Source organism: Sus scrofa, chromosome 9, assembly GCF_000003025.6.
Source record: "Sus scrofa isolate TJ Tabasco breed Duroc chromosome 9, Sscrofa11.1, whole genome shotgun sequence".
NCBI classification, from domain to species: Eukaryota; Metazoa; Chordata; class Mammalia; order Artiodactyla; family Suidae; genus Sus; species Sus scrofa.
In genome coordinates, this window is record NC_010451.4 from 51,883,022 (window position 1) to 51,904,872 (window position 21,851).

General features: G+C 43.0%; 1 protein-coding gene across 5 annotated transcripts in view; it reads right to left on the reverse strand.

Moving 5' to 3' along the window:
• SIAE (sialic acid acetylesterase) overlaps positions 1–21,851 on the reverse strand; it is a 39,755-nt gene that overhangs the window by 3,802 nt on the left and 14,102 nt on the right. For all 5 annotated transcript variants that reach the window (XM_013979526.2, XM_013979528.2, XM_013979529.2 and 2 more), the window contains 5 exons: positions 11,100–11,238; positions 6,594–6,765; positions 5,888–5,997; positions 5,209–5,342; positions 738–895 (listed from right to left, as the gene is read on the reverse strand). In XM_013979526.2, coding sequence (XP_013834980.1) covers positions 738–895; positions 5,209–5,342; positions 5,888–5,997; positions 6,594–6,765; positions 11,100–11,238 — 713 coding nt within the window. The remainder of the gene's footprint in view (positions 1–737; positions 896–5,208; positions 5,343–5,887; positions 5,998–6,593; positions 6,766–11,099; positions 11,239–21,851) is intronic.

Sequence of the window (21,851 nt, forward strand, 5' to 3'; positions counted from 1 at the left end):
AAGGGAGAGGAGGGAGGGCAAGCAGGCATTGGTACTAACCTGGGAGAGCTCTCAAGAAGCTACTGCAACCACTAAAAAAAGTCCTGTGGTTCATCTGAATCAGCTGTTCATTACCTGGTCCCCTCCAGGTTTTATTCATTCAAAAAACATTCATTCATTCATCAATAAATATTCATGCAACCTCCAAATATAATCCAAACGCTCTGTGTGGGGCTCCATTTCACACTGAAATCTCCTCGTATCCTACAGCTAGCAGGTGGCAGTCACCAGAGCTGTTCACAAATACTCCAGTGGTCCTCCTCTGAGTCCACAGCAGAACTGATTTCCTGCTCTTGCTGAAGACAAGCATGGCCATGGGACTTGCTTTGGCCACTGCAATGTTAGCAGAAGTGATTTCCATTGCCTCTGGTGGAAGCATTTAATTACCAGTATCAGACCCTGACGGTGGAAACACAGATCACCTTGGAGCTGCTGTTGCTCTGGATTTGTGAATGACAATGATAGGAAAGCCTCTCTGTTAACCTTTGGTCACGGAGTGTGAAGAAGAGATAAGGCTCTGCTGCACTGAGGCACTGAGATTCGAGGGAATTTTTGTTACTGCAGCACATGATTAATAGATCATGCTTTTAAGGTCCAATCCTTAGGTCACCTACTCTCTGCCCTCTCACAAGTGAACGCAGAGTGAAGGCCACAAAAAACATACATTATTGTTTAGGCAAAGTCAAAAAAGCACCAACCTGCCAAAAGGTGAATTCCTATCACAGAGATCCATAGCTACAGCCATGAAAGTGTTGGGCATCCTTAGGTTGGGAACGTAGCCAAAGTCTGCTGTTTGATGCCAACGAATGTGGGGAAGTCCCTCACTGGAGGTTGCACCAGACAGAAATGAAGATAACTAGAAAGTAGACATTGTTGTGTCAATTTTATTGCATAAGAACCCTACACTGGAGTCTTTCACAAGTAGACCCTGCTTCTGCTTCACCTGCTTTGCTCACTTGCTCATTCAACACATTATTTACTGAGCCTCCTATCCTTGTGGCTGAACCTCTCATCCCACAGGCCACAGTGTAACTCTGCCACCCCTCTCAGCAGGAAGTGAGTCTATTTCTCCTCCCACTGAACCTAGGCTGAACCTGTGATTTTCTCTGACGAACAGAATACTGCAGGGGTGATGCTGTGCAGCTTCTGAGTCTGCCCTTGCCTCTGACTTCATGAATCCTGAGATGGCCATGTAACAAAAGTGCAGCTACACTTCCTGGAGAAATGTGGAGAGAGCAGCCTTGGAAGTTGGAAGGTCATGAGGAGAGAGGCATTAATGTCCCAGCCATCCCAGCTGAATGTCCCAGCCATCCCAGCTGAGGGACAAGTTGTGTGAATCCTTCAGACTGCAGCCACATGATCAAGTCTGGTTGACATTACAGAGCCAAGATGGGCCATCCCAGCTGAGCCCTGCCCATAAAATCCTAAGCAAACATAATGGCTGACGTTGTAAGCCCCAAAGCTCTGAGGTAGTTTGTTACAAAGCGATAGGTAACTGATACATCTGTGCAGAATACATGGCCAAACACTGCAGGGAAGCAGAGAGGAATTTGCCCTGGAACAGGTGGCAAATTGCAACAAAGACCCCAATTCTTCACACCTTCCACTAGCCACACCCTGTCGCCACATGGCTTTGTGGTTTCTCCCACTAAGAGAAAGAGTGTATTTTCCCACTACTTGATTTTTACTAAAAATCTCTTATGCAAATTTGCATTAACATATGACACGATAAAAGGTGCTGAAGCTTCACAATGAAATTTCATGAAAACTAGAAAAAGGGAATAAAAAGATCCAGTGAGTAATCCTACCACATCCCATACAACACCAAAAAGAAAACTCAAAGTGGAGCCATGTTCAATAAAGTACAATGATGAGGATCACTGCAACAAGGCCACTAGAAAGTGTTGAGCGTGAGTAATGGCCTGAAGCCCTCAGGGAAAAGTGCTAGTAGCAGTCACTCAAGCCAAGGAAGTTGTCTCAAAATGGCAGTTTGCTGAGTATTCCTGCCACAATTTTCCATTCTAGTTCATGGTTGCACGACTACAAACTGGCCACAAGGGGGCACCAGCACACTCCACACCCCAGTGAAATTCCTGTGTTTTTCCTAAACTGAGATAAAGCAGGGCACTTGTCCCACAGTGATTAGTAGAAATACTGCTGCTAATGAAGTCATATAACAGCCAAAGAATACAAAAGTGGCCACATTCAGAGGGCTTTACAATAGCTCTGTAGTTTGCAGTGTATAAAAAACACACTCCTGGAGTTCCTGTCATGGCTCAGCAGAAACAAATCTGACTAGCATCCCTGACGACGCAGGCTCGATCCCTGGCCTCGCTCAGTGGGTTAAGGATCAGGCATTTCCATGAGCTGTGGTGTAGGTCGGAGACATGGCTTGGATCTGGCGTTGCTGTGGCTGTGGCCTAGACCAGCGGCTATAGCTCCAATTTGACCCCTAGTCTGGGAACCTCCATATGCCATGGGTGTGGCCCTAAAAAGACAAAAAAATAATAAAATAAAATAAAAAGCACACTCTTAGGGACTCCAGCCCTGGCCCCTGCTCCTCTCTCTCCCTCTCCACCAGATACATGTGTCTAGTCCTGCTCTCTCCACGTAGTTCTGAGTTCTGCCTCTGTAACTGTGCTCCAGTTATTGCCACCATCATTTCACACTCAGCACTTTTATCAAGCCACTTCAATTTTCCCTATAGACCAACTGTCCCTCCGGATTTTTCTGGCTTCTCGCATTAATAATAAAAAACACTGACATGATCTAGCATGTGCCAGGCTTTATATAGATTAACTCAATGAATACTTAACATAACAAAGAAGTTCAGTATCTTGTAACAATAAAGATGGGTCAGAGCTGGGATCTGACCAAGCAGACTAGCCCCAGACCATCCTCTGAACCATTACACTGTCATATTTGATAGTTCCCTTTGAAGGTATACATTTATACTCCCAGTTTTCCACAAACCAGCATGATGATGATAAAGTTAACACCCAAGGTGCAGGGGCTTCTACTAAACCATGAGGCACAAGTGCAAGACCACTCTCTCTGCTTTATGTTCTATTTCCAGCACCTCACACAGTTCATAGCATATAATAAGCATGCAACACATATTTCTGGTCTGAATTGGTTGAAGTCACATTCAAATCAGCATGTACACAGGCTGAGAGACAAAAAAAGTACCTCAGAGGACCAAATGCAGTTGCCACCAACAGTAACACAGAACTGGTGACAGGAGTTGCTATTTTGAAAATAATGAGCAGAATAATTTTGTTCAAAGTCAAAACAAATGCAAGAAAGAAGAAAGAAAATAACTGTAAAGTAATTATAAGTGGAAACAAGGTCTATAAAAATCTTTATCCAAAAAAGGTATGTGAAATAGGACGAGGTAGAGGAGATGGGAGGATGGTGAGAGGAAAGCCTGTGTGGGGCCTGCAGAGGCAGACGCCTGGACGTAGGTGTGTCCAGCCCAAATATTAAAGTCTATTCCATGTCTATGCTATGAGTTGGGCCTTGTTTTTCTAGCACCTTACTTATTCAATTCCTGTGTTCCAGAAAAGTCAGAACCACCACCCTGCTAGAAGATCTAGGTCTTAGAGGGGTCATAGGAACAGGTGAAGCAGAGCAACTATGAACTTGGTTAAATATGTTTATTCCTTTTAGACAATGCTGAGAGCAGAATCCCCCTGACTAGGTACCACTGACTGAAAGTATGGTTTCCCTTGATGACAGATATATTTATTTGGGGGCGGGGGGGGGGCTTTTTTTTAGGGCCACACCCATAGCATATGGAAGTTCCCGGGCTAGGGGTTGAATTGGAGCCCACAGCTGCCGGCCTACACCACAGCTCACAGCAACACCGGATCCTTAACTCACTGAGCGAGTCCAGGGATCGAACCTGAATCCTCATGGACACCAGTCAGATTTGATTACGCTTCACCACAATGGGAACTCCTTGATATATTTTTTTCATTTGTGTGCTAGACCACATTTAATGAGTGCCAATCAACTGGGTACTAGGGATGGAAATGTGATTCAGGAAAAGTGGTCATGTGCATGCCAGCCAAAAGGGGATGTAGAAGGGAGCAGCCACACCTATGGGGACAGAGTCTGGATAGCCCAAGAAGGCTTCCTAGCTGATATGCAGGCTGAGATCTACGGGAGGAGTGACAGTTACCTAGGGGAGTTCAATGGGCACAATGGATTAAGAATCCAACTGCAGCAGCTCAGGTCGCTGTGGAGGCAGTGGGTTAAGGATCTGGCGTCGCAACTGAGGCTCAGATTCAATCCCTGGCCCAGGAATTTCCATATGCCATGGGGTGCAGCCATTAAAAAAAAAAAAAAAAAAAAAGTTACTCAGGAAAGCATGGCAGAGAGAGGTTGTTCAGGCAAGGAGCACGTACAGTGGGCTGGCGGTGAATGTGCATCACTCTAAGAGGTGGAAGGGCTAACACCAAGTTCAGGAGGGTGTGCAGAAGTGGACACACACTCAGTTGCTAAGAGTATAAATTTATACTAATTGGCAAATTGCCACAGAGAAATTTGGGGACATGCTCAAAGCCTTAAAAAGTATCCAATTTAACCTATTAATTTCATTTCTAGGAGCTTATCTTAGGGAAATAATTAAGCACGTATGCAGTGATTTAGCTACAAGGAAAATAAATACACCACTGCTTATAGAAGCAAAATGTTTAAAGAAATCTGTGGAGACCTAGTTAACTAATTTATAATACAGCCACATCTCAGAATCCAATAATTATAAATTGTGCTGAAAATATCTACTGGCATGGAAATAAATTCACAATATGACACATGTTCATACTAAGAGAAAAAGCAAGATATGGTACAGTATTATGGTATGGATCCTATTTCAAAAACATGAGCGGAAAAGGTGTGCTTATTTCTGGATTGTGGAATTGTGGATGTTTTTAGCTTATTTTTTGCCTTTCTTTTAGATATTTCTTTAATGAACGTGTACTGTTTTTTAGTAAGAAAAAATATTAGTTACTTATTAGCTTTTCAAAGATTGAATTGTCCCATCAGTGAATTGAGATGAATTTAATTCCTACATTCAGTTCTTGACCAGCAGACAGGCTATGAGGGCAAGAAAAGGAATAGAAAGAGACCTCACCAGCACATGAACCCTCTCCCCTGGGCACATACCTGGACAAATCCAAACGGGAAGAAGCGTTCTGTCTGCCCCTGGGAGCCACGGTGGAAGGTTTGGCGCCAGTCTTCGATCAGCGCAGGGAAAGTACAATTGTACAGGTCCCTGTTAAAATTTATATTGGATTCCCCTAAAAACAGTCCATACTGTGAGACTGGGATAGATACAAAGATGGCCACACATCCCCCCCTCCATCCATGCCCTTAGATCATGGGCCTTCTTGGGGTCTCTCTGGACAGGCCTTTTGCTTGCTCAGGCTGATGGGGCATCAGTGAATGTAACGTAAGTAGAGGCTTGGAAAGCAATTCAGCTCTGGGGTTTGTTCTCTCCTGATAGACTTGGAGCCCTGAAGCTTCTATGTAAATGATAAATAAGTCTGAACCAGCTTTCTGAAGGATGAGAGGCCCCAGCAGACAGACAGCCTGGGTCAAAAGACATGAGGGAGAGGCCATTTTAGGTCATTCAGCCACCAGACAACCTGCCAGGTGCCCAAAGACATATAAATGATTCTAGCAGAAATTATCTAAAGCAGCCCAGACAGAAAAACTTGCCCTGCTAACCTAGAAAACAGTGAGCTAAATAATTGTTACTGTTTGAAGTCACTAAGTTCTAGGTTGGTTGGTTATACAGCAAAAGCTAACTGCTAAGAATGAGAAAAGCAAACTGAACACTCACCCTGGTACCATATCACCCCTTTCAGAGTCATGTTATGTAGTGGATGGACCATGGCATTCCAGAGAACAGAGTTTTCACTGGGACCGGTTCCAAAATCAGATGGTATGAACCTGAAATCAGTAAGGTGCACAAGTGTCAGGAGAGAGCTGGTGACTGATCACATGATGACCCCTAAGCTGGCATCTACCCAGCTTCACTTGGGGCAAACTCCTGATGAAAGCCGCAGAGTTTAAATCAACCACTCTGTCCCCATGAGGAAATGTGAATAGTCTCTGAATTTTACTCCAGGCTCTTCCCGAGGTAAGTATATCTGTCAGCTTTCTCTTAAGTTCGGAGTGGGGTCACCTCCATTTCCAGATAAAGTGATTAAAAAGAGAAGGGTATTTTATAATGAGTCTATCACACAGGCAATAAATTTATTTAACTAATATTTAGATTGTTGTAAGCTCTTTGCTTTTATAAGCAATGCTGTAATTACCTTCCTTGAAGCTAAATCATTACATACAGGCTTACTTATTTCCTTTAGAGAAATTCTCAGAGATGAAATTGCCAGGTCAAAAGGCACACGTTTTTGGGTTTTTTTTAGACTCTGAACATGTCCCTAAACTGTCTCTATGAAATACTTTATGAATTTACACTTGTAGAGGCTGTGTATAATTTCCTGGCAGGCTTTTCCCCAGAATGGTGGATGCTTTTTTATCCTTACCTAGGGACCCCACAGGCTTTCAGTGACCTTTCAGATGACCAGGCTTCAATAGGCGTCCCGGCCCAGGAGGAGGCGATCAGCCCGACGGGATACTGCAGAGTGTCGTACAGGTAACGCCCAAAGAGCCAGCACACTGCTGACATGTACTTAAAATCTCCATGGCCCAAGTTTTCTGTTCAGAGAAACAGTTAAAGAAAAACAGGGAAAAAGCAGATGGATACAGACTGTGGCTCCTAAGTGGGTCGAGGTGAGAAGAATGGGTGTGGGTTAGGCCTTGCATTCCTTTCTAAGACATTCCAAGACTAGGATAAGACTGAGAGGCAGCTGTCTCGACAGCAGAAAAACTAAAGCTCTCTGCCAGGCATGCAGGCTTTGCCCCTGCTTCCCCACCACATGCAGGTCCCTGAGAATCTAGGACTATTAAGACTCCTCTTCCACAGGTGAGAAGCGGAAAGGCCTTGGGCCCCTACTCCTCTCACCCAGCATGCATCCCACTTAGCTCTGAAAAAGGGAACAAGCAAGCATGGAGCATGTGGAGAAGAAAGGTATTTCTGGGAGTTCCTCTTGTGGCTCAGCAGGAACAAACCTGACTAGTATTCATGAGGATGTGGGTTCAATCCCTGGCCCCACTCAGCAGGTTAAGGATGTGGCATTGCCCTGACCTGTGGTATAGGTTGCAGACTCAGCTCAGATCTGGCATTGCTGTGACGGTGGTGGAGGCCGGCAGCTGCAACTCTGATTCAACCCCCAGCCTGGGAACTTCCTTATGCCATGTGTGTGGCCCTGAAAAGAAAGAGAAAAGGAAAGGAAAGGAAATCTTTTTCTGGAGAGTTTCATACCCAATTTTATAGCTGTGGTAATGAAAACAAGAACAATCAATGGGGAGTTTGGCCAAAAGGGAGCAACAGAAACCAAAATCAGTATTTAAATGTTCAGCATCACCTAGCTGGTTCATCCATACAGCCCAGAAACCAAAAAGGGCCAGAATGGGCAATTTCCATATCAGAAGAAAGCTGATGAACAGGGGGACATGCACACATACAACTGATAGAATCAATCCAATTCAGTAGCTGTTAAAGAACCGTTACGTATAAATCACTGGCAAGGCACGTGGACAATCCAATCTCAGTACAGTTCTGGCCCTCAAACCTATGATAGTGTAACAATGGGAACTGAAATCAATGGATTGAGCACCTACCAGGTGCCAGTCACTTCTAGATGACTGGGATACAGTATTTAAAGACATATGGAGAGACATGGAACCTCTCCTCAGAGGTCTTATATTTCTACAGAATAAGACAAATACCTAGCTGAGTAAAGTACATGGCAAAATATGGTTTAGCGCGTTAAGAGGTACAAACAAGTGTGAAGAGGTTTCAACAGCTGAAGAAAGAATATGAAATGAAAGGCAGATTGTAAAAAGCCCAGTAAAGATGGATCTTCCCTGCGCTTCCATAATATCAGGTGCTTAGTGCCTCCCTCACCCACTAAACCACTAGGACTTCATCTCATTCGCTTCCATACTCCCCATGTCTGGAACCCAAGAGAGAGTCAGTGAATGTTTGTTGGCTGGTGTTGGGTGGCTGTGGGTAGCTGGAGTAAAGGTGGGTTCACTGATGGGTAAGTAGAACGAAAAGGTATTTAAGAGCTAAGGAGAGGAACTCCCATTGTGACTCAGCAGGTTAAGGACCTGACACGGTCTCCATGAGGATGTAGGTTCGATCCCTGGCCTTGCTCAGTGGGCTAAGGATCCAGCATTGCCACAAGCAGCAGCATAGGTCACAGATGGTCACAGATCACACTTGGATTCGGTGTTGCTTTGGTGTAGGCCACAGCTGCAGCTCTGATTTGACCCCTAGCCCAGAAACTTCCACAAGCCCCAAGCGCAGCCATAAAAAAGGGGGGGTTGGGGAGAGAAGTGACAAGGCCTTGAAAGATGGGCAGGAATTCAACAAACAGGGCTTGCATTCTAGGCAGAAGAAACAGTAGGCACAAAGGCATGCAGAACTGGAAAAAATGTTATAAGTATTTGACTAGAGCATAGATTACAAAAGGAGATTAGTATAACCTGAAAGGGAGGCTGGAGTCACATCTTGGACTAAAGAAAATGGAAAGCCACTGGAAAATGCTTGAGCATGAGGATGTGTGCTGGGCAAAACAGCCTGCAACGACGTCCATGTTCTGAGGCCTAGAACCTATGGATGAACCTTACGTGGCTAAAGGCTCATTGTAGATGTTACAGGGGTAAGGACTTTAAGAGGAGGTGGTTGTCCTGGATTTTCCAGACAGGTCCAATCTAATTACAAGAGTCTTTAAAGTCAGAGACCATTCCCAGCTTGTTCCAAGCTACAATCAGAAACATGATGACAGCAGAAGAGGCAGGAGAGACCTGGAACGTGAAAGGGGCCTGACCTACTATGCTCATCCCCAGACACGTGTGCTGCCTCACCTCTTTCAGGTATTACGGAAATGCTGGGATTTCCATGGCCACTCTAAACCAGAAACCATCACCCCAACCTAGACCCGAGAGCCAAACTGCCCCCCTTTCCTAATGGTATTTTATATACTTATTTTTGTCTCGATACGCATGGCTATCTAAACTATCCCTTGAAACTCAAAAATTTAAGAAGTTTTTTCTCTCAGGTTCAGAGAATAAAGGGAGCCAGTAGCAAGGTATATCCTGAGTGTTGGATGGCAGTAAGAGAGTGTCTGCCATGGCAAAGCAGGTTAAGGATCCCACTGTGGTTCGATCCCTGGGCTGACACAGTTAAGGATCCAGTGTCACTGCAGCTGTGGCGTAGGTTACCGCTATGGCTTGAATTCAGTCCCTAGCCCAGGAACTTCCATACGCTGCAGGTACAGCAGGGAAAACAAACAAACAAAAAAGGGTTCACAGACCAAAGGAGTCATAAACACATGGACCCAAATCTATTCAGTTCCTGAGTTCTTGTAGGGAGAGCTCAGATGGTGCAGCACTGAATAGTACCAGACACGGTATATAAATCACTAATTTTACTCCTCATTTTCTGTACCCACGACCTCCACCCCCGCAGGGGACTGTCAGCTCCAAGAGACCAGGCGCTCTTGTCTACTCTTTATTCACTGCTATACCCCCAGCAGTTAGAATAGGGCCTGGTGCATAGTAGGCACTCAAATATTTGTTGAATGAATTACAACTTGAAAATGTAGGTGCAACGGAGGTTACCAAGGTAACACTCATACAGGTGAAAGAGGAAAGGGACTAGAAAGGGCACGAGGGGCCACAGCTGGAGGAACAGGTTGAAGAGGAAAGAAATGAGCAGGGAGAGGACAGAGCAAGAGAAGAGGGCAAAGGAAGTACCACAGGGCTGAGAGGAAGGTGCAGTCTCTAAAAGCAGTGGTCAGCAGTGTCAGTGCTACAGGGCGTCCAGAGTGCAGCCCTGGAAGGACAGCAGTAACCTTGGGGGAACAAGGTGCTGAGATGGACCAGAAGCCAGGTTACAAAGTGTTAAAGAGCGAACATGTGGGAAAGCAGTGAAAAGAATGAAAAGATGTTCTTAAAAGGCCTAAACAGAGTTCTACTATAGAGATGCACGTTCGGTCCTACCCTGCGCAATGACCTAAAGATTCTGCATTGGCACACCTGTGGCATGGGTCACAGCTGGGGCTTGGATTCGATCCCTGGCTGGGGAACTTCAATATGCCTCCAATGTGGCCAAAAATAAATCAATTAATTAATAGGTTTAACAAAGCAAAGGAGAGAAGGGTGTGTGTTGTCCTTAGCTTTTGGTCTTGTTAGAATAAAAGAAAAGATAAGCTCTGAATGAAGGGACTGTGTCTGTCCTGTTTATGCTGTATCCTTAGGGTCTAGAACAGAGCCTGACGCAGGGTAGGCCTGAAATTGAGCAGACTGGACAGTGGGTAAAAGAACAGAGCCTGAGGAGTTCCTGCTGTGGCACAATGGCATCTCTGCAGCACAAGGACGTGGGTTCGATCCCCGGCCAGCACAGTGGGTTAAGGATCTGGCATTGCTGCAGCTGTAAAGTAGATTACACCTGTGGCTCAGATCTGATCCCTGGCTGGAGAGCTCCATCTGCTGGGCAGGGCAACCACAAAAGAAGAAGAAAAAAAAGCAGAGCCTGAGGGACAAGAAGAGGCCCTGGAGGAGTTAAGAGCCCACATCAGAGGCAGCCCTGAAAGAAAACAGCTGGTTGTATTCAGCCACAGAAACCAAGCAAGAAGAGGGAAAGAGAGCACCGGTGCTGAAGAAACGCTGGTGGAGCTCGTGCTGAGTGGCCTCCATTGGGCCAGCGAAGTTAGAGGAAGGATCATCTGCTCAGAGAAGGGGGAAGGCTCACTATGGAGTTTCCAGAAAAAAACGTAGGAAATGGGTCCCATCAGGAATAGGGGTGGGGGAGGGCCGATGAATAAAAGGATGGGTGAACCATGACAGAGAGATCAGAATCAATTCAGGATCAGATTCCATGCAGGCTACCAGCCCCTCACAGAGAGGTGGCAATCACTCACCTGAGGTAGGCTTAGACCATCGCAGGTCAACCCCAGCAAGGTCCTCCAGCTCTTGCAGGGCCTGATTGAGGGACACGGCGAGGATGCGCACAGACTGATAGGCGGCAGTGTCAGACAACTCGCTTGTGGCATTAAATATCTGGAAAAAAATAGGAATGTCATTTCTTATCTCAACCTAGTGGACGGCCAATGGTCCTACTGCCTCCTAGAAAATACTACTAATGCTCTTAGCTCCTTCTGAGTCTTCAGGACACCAAAACCAAAGGAACAGCCAAAACCAATGATGGGCTGCTCCAGATGACCTTGATCCACCTTGACCAACAGAGACATTGATAAACCACATCCCCCAACAAAGAAATCTGAGATGTCAAGGACAAGTCTGTACTAGATGAGAGGAGCTGTGGACTGGTTTAGGCTGAAGAAGGCCAATATCTTGAAACTAAAATACTTCTATTCAGAAAAAGAACCTGCTAACATAAAACCATGGCATTAAGTTATTTCAAAAATGGAGCCAAAAAGGCTGTGGGGAGGTAGGTTTATATAATCCATTCCCCACAAGAAGAGTGTATTCAAAAGGAACGCATCTGAGAAATGTTCGCTGAACAACTAAAACATACTGAAATCAGTCTCAAAATGCCTGTCTTCTCATCTCAGTCCTGGCAAATTACCAAAGAAAAGCACACGAGGCCTGGCCATGTAATAGGTGGTATTTCAGGTAACTGCTGAGAACGTCCCAAAAAGCCAGACAAGGAGGGTCCATCCACAGACACATCACTTTCTCCCAAACCACTTTATGAAACCTCATCTGTCGCCAAGAGCATGACAGGAATGGCCTAGGGTTCCTCTTACATGGATGCCTATGCTACACCAATGGGTTCCTTTGTTAGTCCTATTAAGCATCAACATCTATGAGCTTACACATAAGCGCACTTTCCTTCAATCCTGATTTTTCAGTAGTTACGTTTCTTTTGGTTTTTTTTTTTTTTTAATGTATCATGAATAGATTGTTTTTCTTTTTTATTAGTGTTGTTTTTTCTAGTCTTCTCTCCATCCCTCTGGACAGTCTGGTCTTCCCAAAACAAAGGGCTAATAGGAGGCTCAGGAAGCCCAGTTATCCCTAGCCTCAGGGAACAAGAGCTCCAGCTGAGACAAGACTGCTACAGCAGAGGCACAGGAGGCCCGGACGCTTTCCATTGGCCGCTGGCCACAGAGCGTGCAGCTGGCTTGCTTCTCCTCCCACCCACCACAGAGAATACAGCTGGCCCTGCAGCCCACGGTGTGGGGGAACCTTGGAGCAGCCAGAGTGCCCCCCACAGAGCATTTCATTGAAATGAGCTGCCCCTTGAATCGCCTTCTGACTTGCCACTGAGTCTGCTGTGGCCAAGAAGATGGCCAGATGCAAAAAAAGTGGCTCTTTTGGCCACAGTGGGAGCTGCAGCCTGAAATGCTCCCTGGGTGACAGCAGCTCTTAGGCCATCAGGGTTACTGGTCCTTCACATGCGGCCTCAGGAAAATTCCACAGGAAATCCAGACCTGCTTGGTTCAGGCTCTTGCCTGGCAAGTTTCATGTAAAATAAACATTAAAGAGTAAGAACAGGATAATGTACTCACAGTGTATTTTGGCAGGGAAATTATTTTTCAGCAGCAAGTACCTGTAAAAAGTGGCCTCTTGAAATTCAGTTCTGCACCAAGCACTAAGGATCATATGTTGCTTCCATGGAAACAGTGGATAAAACTGCTTTCATTCTCTCCACCCACACCAGCTTCCGCACCGACTGGGAACTCCTCCTCACACTGAGCCGCCAGCTTGGGGAGGCAGCGCGGCCAACATGCTCCTGTCTTTTAGACCCACTGCTAACACTCTAGACTATTGCAAGTCCAACAGAATTGGGGGGTGGGGGTGGTTGGCATCCTCCTCTATTGTTACCAGCATACAGGACTGCATCCAAGGCATTGGCTGGAAAACCTCCATTTTCAAACTCACATTTGTGCATTATTTCAAGCCGAAACCCAAAAGCCACAGAAAGTGTTAGCAGAGATGGGGGATGGGAGAAAGTCTGCTGTACCTGGTGACAATTACTTCTGAAATCAGTATCCTTTCCCAGAATCGCCACGCCTTTTTGACGGATTCATTTCCTCAGGGATATTGGCAGCAAACTTAGGAATAAAGAGATTTCAGGAAGATTTTCATTTAAATGACACTTGGTTTCCCTGCTGATGAAAGGGGAAGCCTTACTCCATCTGCTGAGATCAAATTTCATCTCATCAAACACCTCAGTGTAATTATTTTTCTACCAAGTATTGAAATGAGGATGTAAATGAATACCAAGGTATTTGAAGTCATTAAGGCTGCAGCGACTGGGAGAGCCTCTGCTGCCTCCCTGGGGACCTGTGGTTCACCATCAAAGCAGCTGCTCACTGGTGTTCATTTTGTAACCTTTATACCACATTCTTGAATTAATGAAGAAACGTCAAGAATCTATTTCCTTGGAGAATCTTAGCATGGGGTCTTTGTGGGGGAGCAGTGTGTGTGTGTGCGCACGCACTGAAGGACACAGGGAAACTTAAAAGACTGTGAATCTGTATGTTACTTTACCTTCTCTTACAGTAAAATACAGCAAATTTAAAGTTGAGAGAATAACTATAAATAAGCCCCTGGGAATCTTTCATTATAATGTGGTACCAGCAGCCTTTCCGGATGTTAACTCCCCTATTTGTAAAGTAGGAGAGTGGGGGCTGCTGAGATACTGACAAAGGGGTTTCCTATCTAACACTGGTCATCATCTTCTGAGCCTAACTAGAAATATCCAAGTCTTCAGACATACCCTGACTTAGGAGGAGACAGACAAACATTTAGACTTTCCTCCATTTATAAACATCTCACTCAGTGTTATAAATAACCCTTGATTTTAAAATTCCACTTTACCCGAATGACAAAATGGGCATACAATCTGCCATTTCCTTCATCTGGCTGGTTATAGTGGAAACATTATCTCTCAGAAAAATCACCTGGAGGGAGGAAAAGAGACACAGAAACACAGTGTGTGCATGTGTGTGTGTGCGCGCGCGCGTGCGCGCACACGGGGGGGGGGGGGACGTCCTCAAGGGAAAAGGAGCAAAAGGAATAAAAGAATTATGTGATGCATCCTTTTGATCAAAAAATAAAGTTCTACAGAGTGTTAAGAGACTAGAAAACATGGCTTTTGGTCCTGTCAGCACCTAAAATGCTGTCTTGCAGACTAAGTGCATGATTTTAAACAAAAAAAATAAAAAATTAACACTTGGCTGTTTCAAATAGAATCTTTTTTTTCTTTTCCCTGTATCTCTGAGCTTATCGCCTTGGTTTAATATAGAAGATGCTTAACAGCAAATTCTAGGCAGAAAGAATGTGTTCACTCTTAATCAAAATCTGATTTAGGAGAGTTCCTGTGGTGGCTCAGTAGAAACGAACCCAACTAGTATCCATGAGGACACAGGTTTGATCCCTGGCCTCGATCAGTGGGTTAAGGATCCAGCATTGCCATAAGCTGTGATGTAGGTCACAGACTCAGCTCGGATCTCAGGTTGCTATGGCTGTGGCATAGGCCAGCAGCTGTTAGCACCAATTTGACCCCTAGCCTAGAAACCTCCATATGCTGCAGGTGCAGCCCTAAAAAGCCAGAAACAGGAGTTCCGGTCGTGGCTCAGTGGTTAACGAATCCGACTAAGAACCATGAGGTTGTGGGTTCAATCCCTAGCTTTGCTCAGTGGGTTAAGGCATTGCCGTGAGCTGTGGTGTAGGTCGCAGATGCGGCCTGGATCCCAAGTTGCTGTGGCTCTGGTGTAGGCCGGCGGCTATAGCTTCGATTCGACCCCTAGCCTGGGAATCTCCATATGCCGCGAGAGCAGCCCTAGAAAAGGCAAAAAGATAAAAAAAATAAAATAAAAAATAAAAAGCCAAAAACAAACAAACAAAAAGCTGATTTAGATGGACAGAAAACGAGATGCGATACCCTGGCACAGACTGCTCTTGAAAACCAAACTGCATAGCTACAAACAGATCTGGTCCAGGCTTTTCTGTGTGAACAGGGTACTGCAATTAAAGCATTAAGGAAGGGAGTTCTCATCATGGTTCATCAGTTAATGAACCTGACTATAGCATCCATGAAGATGTGGGTTTGATTCCTGGCCTTGCTCGGTAGGTTAATGATCTGGCATTGTCGTGAGCTGTGGTTAAAGTCTCAGATGCGGCTCGGATCCTGCATTGCTGTGGCTGTGGCGTAGGCCAGCAGCTACAGCTCCAATTGGACCCCTAGCCAGGGAACTTCCATATGCCTCGGCTTCGGCCCTAAAAGACCAAAAAAAAAAAGGCCTTAAGGAAAATATTGTTTTCCTTAACAGCAATCCCACTTCTATATAAAACCATGCTTTTCATCATGATATAAAACTTCAATTTTGCTTCTACTCACTTATGTTAAAGTCAAGTTTAATAAACGTTTCAACACAAAAGGTTTCCATATATTTAAGTAGGGCAGAAATCAAGACTAAGTAAAATATTGGTTAGGAAGATATAAATGCAAACATTTAAATTAGAAAACCAAAAACAAAATGAAGCAGGTATGTCCGGATTAGAATCTTTTTAGTAGCACTATCTAGTAATTGGTTAAAAAAAGAAACTAGAAGGAAGAGAAGCTACAGTAACAAAATGCAAGTCATAGAGTATGTGCAAGGTCTTGATTTTATCAATTTTTTTAAAAAGATGAATTGAGATCATGGTCTAGTTGTAGAGTCTTTTTTTTTTTTTTTGTCTTTTTCTTTTTTTCAGCTACAACTACGGCATGTGGAAGTTCCTGGGCTAGGAGTCAAATCAGAGCTGCAGAAACACCTGATCTGAGCATCATCTGCAATATACATGGTACCTTGCAGCAACGCTGGATCCTTAACCCACCTGGTACAAGGCCAGGAATCAAATCTGCATCCTCACAGAGACAACACTGGGTCCTTAACCTGTTGATCCACAATGGAAACTCCTAGTTGTAGAAATTTTTAAATCCCAAATGTGAATACTTCTCAAAGGTGGAGAAGTAGATAGTGAAAAAAAAATAAAAATCAACTTGAGAAGGAATTGAGTTTTAGAGGAAGACCTAGGGAAGACAATAATCTCTTCAAGTTCTTAACCTATTAAAGGAAACAAATGAAAGTACACATCAGTGTACACAGAACATAGTTGTTCTGATAAATAATGCAAATTAAATCATTTATTCCTAAGATTCTCCCTTACATGATATGCCTCTTTATCACAACATTAGTCTTTGATAGATATTTCAGATATTAGTTAAGTGGATATAAATTTCTTGTTTTTATAACTTCCTCTCAAAAATTATAGTTATCTCCTGCCAATTACAGAAAAATCAGAAACTACATGCAAGCAAAGAAAATCAATTTCAATTTCAAATTGTGCCAAAGAATTTCACTCACACTAATTTCGCTGAAGCTCTAATACCAAGTAAAAAATATTGACTAATTGTGCAGCAATATTTTAAGCTGATATACTTTAAATATGTCTATGAACTTGCTATTGTCCAGCCCTGATCCTAATATTTAATGAAACAGCAATGGTCTCCCTTACTTTTATTTTTAAATCAGACAGCTTCCACTAAACAAAGCAATGGCAATTCCGAGGTCCAAAGCAATAACCCTATCACACGCTATCCACAATCTACTCTTTTTATTCTAGACTTTTTGGTGTGTTCACAAAAAAAGTAGAGGAAGTTCATGTGTGGCTCAATGCATTAAGGATCCAGCTTTGCTGCAAATGTGGTGCCCAGGCCAGGGATCTGTGGCGGGGGAGGGATCTGCAACATCGGTTCAATCCCTGGCCTGGGAACTTCCACATGCCATAGATGTGGCCAAAAAAAAAAAAAGAAGAAGAAAGTACAGTTGTTCCCTAAAAGAAATCTGAGTGCTAAAGACATAGAGCACCAATGCTTTTATTCAACCACTGCTGTCTTGATAGAAAGAATACAATTGGGAGCTTAGGCCCTTGGTAAAGTTTTCCAATGTCCTTTTTATCCAACTTTACTTAAGAGACTTCACTCAGAGTCTATCGGAGGGGCTCTGATGGCAATGGAGACAGGAACACTTCAAGATCAGCAGCAATCCCTTGTTCTGACCCACTGGCTTCTCCAGGTACTGTCTATGCCCCATCCCTACCTGGGATCCCAGGTAGTGCTCTCCGTCCCAACATTCTATCAGGATAAAGAGAGCCCAGTGAAGCCTCTCTATAGTTATAATAAGGGGGGGAAAGGTTAGGTCTCAAAATTTAAGAAAAGTTAATCTTCAAAGGCCATGATTGAAAGAAAAAAAATTGATGTTAACAAAAGAAATCCTGGGCTATGAAAAAGTTGAGCAAAAAGAGTCATCACTGGCCTATTGTTTCTCCTTTATTTGACATATGAATATATATATCAATTTGACATACAACACCTAATTGAAGTATCAAGATGTCTGAAGCTTACCCTGAGATGGTTCAACAACAATAGCAATGACAAATAGATAAACTAAATGTGGCAAAATACTAACAACTGTCAATCTAGATGATGAACACATAGGTGTTTTAAGTCTCAACTTTTGTGTGTTTCATTTTTTTTACAATAAAAAGTTTTAAAAATAATGGCATATAGACAGCACTGTTCAATTTAGATGGACCTTTTTTTAGAGACAAATAATTAAATCTTCATAATGGCCCTGTAAATTAGGTCAAATATAATCCCTATTATAGTACACTCATTAAAACTACATCTCAGATATTTGACAAAATTCAACACACTTTCCTGATAAAAACTCTAGGAGTTCCTGTTGTGGTTCAGCAGGTTAAGAACCCAACTACTATCCATGAGGATGCAGGTTATACCCCTGGCCTTGCTCAGTGGGTTAAGTTTCCGGCACTGCCATGAGCTCTGCTTTGACCCCTAGCCTGGGAACTTCCAATATCCCACAAGTGTGGCCCTAAAAAGCAAAAAGCAAACAAACAGAAACAAAAAACCTCTAAGAAAACTAGAAATAGAGGGAAAGTTCCTCAATACGATAAAAGATATTTATGAAAAATCCAGAGATAATATCATAGAAATATTAAAATTTTCCCAAAACCAGTAACAAGACAAGGATGTCTATTTTTGCCATTGCTTTTTGACACTGTACGACAAGTTCTAGCCAGAGCTGTTAGACATGAAAAAAATAAAAGGTATTCACATTGCAAAGAGAGAGAGAAAACTATCTCTAACTGCTCATGATATGTTCTTATACAGAGAAAACTCCAAAATATTTACAAGAAAGCTACTAGAGCTAGTGAACAAATTCAGCAGTTGCAGGATACAAGATCAACATGCAAAGAACATTTGTTTCTATACATCAGTAATAAACAATCCTTAAAGAAAATTAAGAAATTCCATTTATAATAATGTCTGAAAGAATTTAATACTTAGTAATAAATCTAGCCAAGTAGTAAAAGACTTATAACTGAAAACTATAGAACATTACTGGGAAAAAAAAAGAAAATCTAAATTAATGGAAAGACATCCTGTGTTCATGGATAGGAAGACTTAACATTGTTAAAATGTCAATGCTAGCCAAAGCAATCTATACATTCAACACAATAGCTATCAAAATTCCAACAACTGGAGTTCCTGTCTATCATGGCTCAGCAGAAACGTATCTCACTAGCACCCATGAGGACGCAGGTTCAATCCCTGGCCTTGCTCAGTGGGTTAAGGATCCAGTGTTGCCAGGAGCTGTGGTATAGGTCGCAGACACAGCTTGGATCTGGCATTGCTATGGCTGTGATATAGGCCAGAGACTACAGCTCCAATTCGACCCCTAGCTTGGAAACCTCCATAGGCCATGGGTGTGGCCCTAAAAAGGAAAAAAAAACTCAAACTTTTTGCAGAAATGGAAAATCATTTCCTAATATTCATATGGAATTACTAGGGATCTTGAATAGTCAAAACAATCTTGAAAAAGAAAAAGACAGAGGTCTTAGTCATCCCAATTTTTAAACTTACTACAAAGCTACGGCAATTTAAAAAATATGGTCCTGCCATAAAGAGACACATAGAGACCAATGGAACAGAACAGAAAGCCCACAAACAAGCCCTCATATATACAGACAGTGTGTTTTTTTAAAAAAACCCATGCCATTCTTAGCAACATGGATGGACCTAGAAACTATCATGCTAAGTGAAGTCAGCCATACAATGAGACACCAACATCAAATGCTTTCACTGACATGTGGAATCTGAAAAAAGGACAGACGGAACTTCTTTGCAGAACAGATGCTGACTCACAGACATTGAAAAACTTACGGTCTCCGGAGGAGACAGTTTGGGGGGTGGGGGGATGTGCTTGGGCTGCAGGATGGAAATCCTATGAAATCAGATTGTTATGATCATTATACAGCTACAGATGTGATAAATTCATTTGAGTAATAAAAAAAATAAAGTAATTAAGGGGAAAAAAAAAAAAAACATGCCATTCAATGGGAGGACAGTCTTCTCAACCATTGGTACAGGGAGAACTAGATATCCACTTGCAAAAGAATGAAGTTAGACCATCATCTGACACCATATACAAAAAGTGATCAAGAATGATTAAAGGAGTTCCCGTCGTGGCGCAGTGGTTAATGAATCCGACTAGGAACCATGAGGTTGCGGGTTCGGTCCCTGCCCTTGCTCAGTGGGTTAACGATCTGGCGTTGCCGTGAGCTGTGGTGTAGGTTGCAGACGCGGCTCGGATCCCGCGTTGCTGTGGCTCTGGCGTAGGCCGGTGGCTACAGCTCCGATTTGACCCCTGGCCTGGGAACCTCCATATGCCGCAGGAGCGGCCCAAGAAATAGCAACAACAACAACAACAACAACAACAACAAAAAAGACAAAAGAAAAAAAAATAATAAAATAAAAATATCTTAAAAAAAAAAAAAAAGAATGATTAAAGACCTAAGAGCTAAAACTAAAAAACTCTTAAAACATTGGGGAAAATCTTCATGTCATTGGATTTGGCAGTAATTTCAAAATGACACTAAAAGCACAGACGACAAAAGAAAAATACATAAATGGAATTAAATAAAAATTAAGAACTTTTATGCATCAAAGGACATTCTCAAAAAAGTGAAATGACAAAGTACAGAATGAGAAAAAATATTTACAAATCATTTATCTGAGAAGCAATATCTAGAATATATAAATAATTCCTATAATTTAACAACAAATAATTCAAAAATGAGGAAAGGGCTTAAAACATTTTTTCCAAAGAAGATGTACAAATGGCCAACAAGTACATGAAATAATACTCAAAATCACTAGTCACTTGAGAAATGCAAAACCACATTAAGATACCACTTCTCAACTACTAGCATAGCTGTGACCAAGAAAACAGAAAGTAACACATGTTAGTAAGGATGGAGTGAAATTGGAACATTTGCATATTGCTGGTAGGAATGTAAAATGGCATAGCCACTGTGGAAAATGGTTTGGTGATTCCTCAAAAGTTAAATATAGAAATAACAGATGACCCAGCAACTCCCCCCATAGGTACATATCCAAAAGAATTGAAAGCATGAACTGGAACAGATATCTGTACATCGAGGTCCATACCAGCATTACTCACAAGAGCCAAAAGGTTGAAACAACCCAACTATTCATCAATAGATGAAAGGATAAACAAAATATAACATACAATGGAATACAATTCAACCACGAATGGGGATAAATTTTTGATATATGATACATGGATGAACCTTAAAAGCATTATGCTTAGTAAGATAAGTCAGATACAGAAGGACAAATACTATATTATTCCACTTATATCAGGTACCTAGAAGAGGCAAAGTCAGAGAAAGAAAGCAAAATAGAGGTTATCAGTGGATGGAGGGAAGGGAAAGGGGGATTTACTGTTTGATGGGTACAGACTATATGTTGGGGATAATGAAAAACCTTTGAGCATAGAGAGTGGTATGGATACATACAGCATTGTGAATATATTTAATGCCACTCACTGAACTGTACACTTACTAAGGGTTAAAATGATAAACATGTAATATTCATTTTAACCACAATTTTTAAAAGCGTGTTTTAAAAACAGTCTCATAAATACTGAGTGATTTGCTACAAACCATACAACTAGTAAGGCAAAGTCAACATTGTCTCAATTTTTTAATCTCCATGACAACAAAGGACAGAGTATGTCAGCTGCTCAGCATTAAAACAAAATCTAATTGTTTTGATTGCCTAGACTCAATCCAGAAAGTCATCTTTTAAGATCAATCAAAAACAAGAGTAACCTACTCTGCCTCTGATTCCCCCCGACACACTTTTTAGGGCCGCACCTGCAGCATATTAAAGTTCCCAGGCTAGGGGTCAAATCCAAGCTACAGCTGCCAGCCTTTGCCACAGACACAGCAACTCGGGTTCCAAGCCGAGTCTATGGCCTACACCACAGCTCTCGGCAATGCCAGATCCTTAGCCCACCGAGAGAGGCCAGGGATCAAACCCACATCCTCATGGATCCTAGTCAGGTTCGTTAACCACCTTCGTTAGGCTAACGACAGAAGCTAGAGAGTTTCTGATGGTAACTGAGATTTTATATCAAATTGAAGGCAGGAGTTCCCTTCGTGCCTCAGCAGTTAACCAACCTAAGAAAATAGTGCCCCCTCCCCGCACACCAACAGCAGAGTGGCCATAATAACGAAGAAAGCAGGCTCAGGGGTCGCATTCATACCCT